Genomic DNA, 2,635 nt, shown 5'->3' with positions numbered 1-2,635 from the left:
ATATTCCGGCAATCTATCGTTTTCTTCCCTTCTTCTATTCTTCTCTAGTTATTTGCAAATCTCAATCCTAACAATAAGTGAAAATAGATGTATTTGAACTTCTAATCTCTTGATTGAAAATATATTTATTTAACCAATTGATTTATACTCTAGCCCTAGATTGGTACATACATCCATTGCTAAGCATGTAAAATTTTCTAGAAGGGGTATGCTTTGGCATTATTAGCGGAAATTTTTTCATACGCAAAAGTCATTTCTTGATAAAATGATGACAAATCAACTGGTCACCATTGCTGATGGTTGCCGTTCTGACCGACCAACTCCACTCGATGAGCCGCACAATTTCCTTGTTGATGCCCTCATTGTCAAAGAAAAAAAAGCTAGTCAATCATCGTTTTCCTTTAGGGAGTGTCGTGCTAGTCGGTCTACAACGACTCCATTGAACTCGTAACATTTTATTGTAGCACGGTCAGTATTTTATTGAGGGTTATACTCATGGCTGCTCATCGATATGAACTCTTTCTCTGTAATACTCGTGGCTTTTAACTTAGTCTTTCTTCTCTTCAGGTCTGTAGCTATCTCCGATTCCTTAACGACTCAAAACCCATATCTAAGAGATGGCCTTAGTTTGGTCTCTAGAAATGGAATCTTCAAATTGGGTTTCTTCAGTCCTGGACTTCCCGGCAACCGTTACTTGGGAATCTGGTTCAAAAATCGCCGAGGTCCGACCTCTGTTTGGGTTGCGAACAGGAGAAACCCCATTAATGATTCTTCTGGTGTACTGGTGATGAACATTACAACAGGAAATCTTACACTCTACAGCCATAATTCCACTGCCATTGTTTGGTCCGCCAGGTTACTGAGAAAAGTCCCCAATGGGATACTCCAATTATTGGACACTGGAAATCTTGTACTGAGGAACTGGGAAGATGAAAATCCCCAAAACTATTCCTGGCAAAGCTTTGATTACCCTTCCGACACTCTCTTGCCTGGAATGAAGCTAGGCTGGGACTTGAGAAATAACATAGAAAGAAGATTAGAGGCTTGGAAGAATCTAAATGATCCATCTCCTGGAGACCTCAGTTGGAGGATGGAGCTTCATGAACATCCCGAGACTGTCATGTGGAGAGGTTCCAAAAAGTACGTTAGGCATGGCCCATGGAATGGTGTGAGGCTCAGTAGTAGACCACTAGCCGCAGCGCCAATTTTGAACTTTAACTTTGTTTCAAATGAGGACGAGGTTTATTACCAGTACTCTGTTGTAAATAAGTCTCATTCAGTGATGTTGGTGCTGAACCAATCGAGTTACATGCGAATATTATACTTGTGGTCTGTAGCTGAAAGACGGTGGAGAGTTTACACTTCATTACCAAGAGATTACTGTGACAATTATGCCCTGTGTGGCCCTTATGGATATTGTGATATAAGAGTCACTCCATCTTGTAAATGTCTAGAAGGGTTTAAGCCAAGATCACCTGATAGTTGGAGGACAGGGGAATTTGCGGACGGTTGTGAACGAAACAAACTGATGAACTGTGGTGAGGAAGTTGGGTTTGCACAGGTCAGCCAGTTGAAATTGCCAGACACAAAGCATACTTGGGTCAACAAAAGCATGAATCTTGAAGAGTGCAGGCAAAAATGCTTGAGAAATTGTTCATGTATGGCTTACGCAATGACAAATATCAGTGGCAGTGGCAATGGCTGTGCCTTGTGGATTGGTGATCTAATTGACTTGAAACTGATCCCGGACGCAGGACAGGATTTATATGTCAAAATGCTGGCATCAGAATTAGGTAAAGGCTTATGTTAAATTTCAGTAATGTTCAACAAATAAACATTGATTTGAATGTATACTATATGGTAATTGATTAACCTTTCCTTTGATGGGAAAAGTCAAGCATAGGGAGCCAAACAAAACTGGGAGACTGAATCCTAAGGTGAAGATTGCTTTGTTTGTGATTTCCGGTGTAGGTTTGGTCATCCTCTGCATATGCGTATACATTTTCAAAAAGAGGTCAACCTTCAAAGGTAATCGTAATTATTTCTCAAACCATCATTATGCAACACATTCTGCCATTGAGCCTAAAATACTCTTATTTCAATGGATTGCCTTTGAAGAGACAGTCAAACAAATATGCTAAAATTGAAAATTGAACAAATTTTGAGAAGATAGCTTAAAGACTGAAAATCGAGGTTGCAATTTAAGTTTACTTTTTTCTTGCCCAAATTCTTATTCTTGATAATTGTTTTGTATCATTTGAAATGATCTTTACATGAACTTCCAAAACTTTTCCAGGATAATTTTTTTCCATCACGTTCATTACACTATTCAAATATGAGCTAACAATAGATTGAATTTTTGTTTCCAACAAAGTTTTATTTCGGCTTCAGTAGATTGAATCCATTCTAATTCAATCAATGTTACTCAATATAGATGTCAACGTTGACTAACCTTCAAATTGCAGATGACCATGAGAAAATAGAAGCTCAAGACCTGGAGCTTCCCTTGTTTGATCTATCCGTGATTAACAGTGCCACAGATAACTTCTCACTTAATAATAAGCTAGGAGAAGGTGGCTTTGGGCCGGTATACAAGGTAGTTATTTTTATGTTAATTGATTTGACCCACACTTTT

At 38.7% G+C, this 2,635-nt stretch overlaps 1 protein-coding gene across 1 annotated transcript; it reads left to right on the top strand.

The window, feature by feature from the left end:
• Positions 1-476: 476 nt before the first annotated feature.
• Positions 477-2,596, top strand: LOC150031170 (S-locus-specific glycoprotein S13-like; the record flags this gene model as incomplete). The annotated part of the gene is made up of 3 exons (XM_090309247.1): positions 477-1,793; positions 1,894-2,028; positions 2,466-2,596. Coding segments are annotated over exons 1-3 (1,548 nt in total), but the record flags the coding sequence as incomplete, so codon positions are not given.
• Positions 2,597-2,635: the final 39 nt, after the last annotated feature.

This window comes from Benincasa hispida, unplaced genomic scaffold (genome assembly GCF_027475165.1).
Source record: "Benincasa hispida cultivar pf3 unplaced genomic scaffold, pf3_genome.v1.1 HicScf1444, whole genome shotgun sequence".
NCBI classification, from domain to species: Eukaryota; Viridiplantae; Streptophyta; class Magnoliopsida; order Cucurbitales; family Cucurbitaceae; genus Benincasa; species Benincasa hispida.
This window is presented reverse-complemented; position numbering and strand designations above follow the sequence as displayed.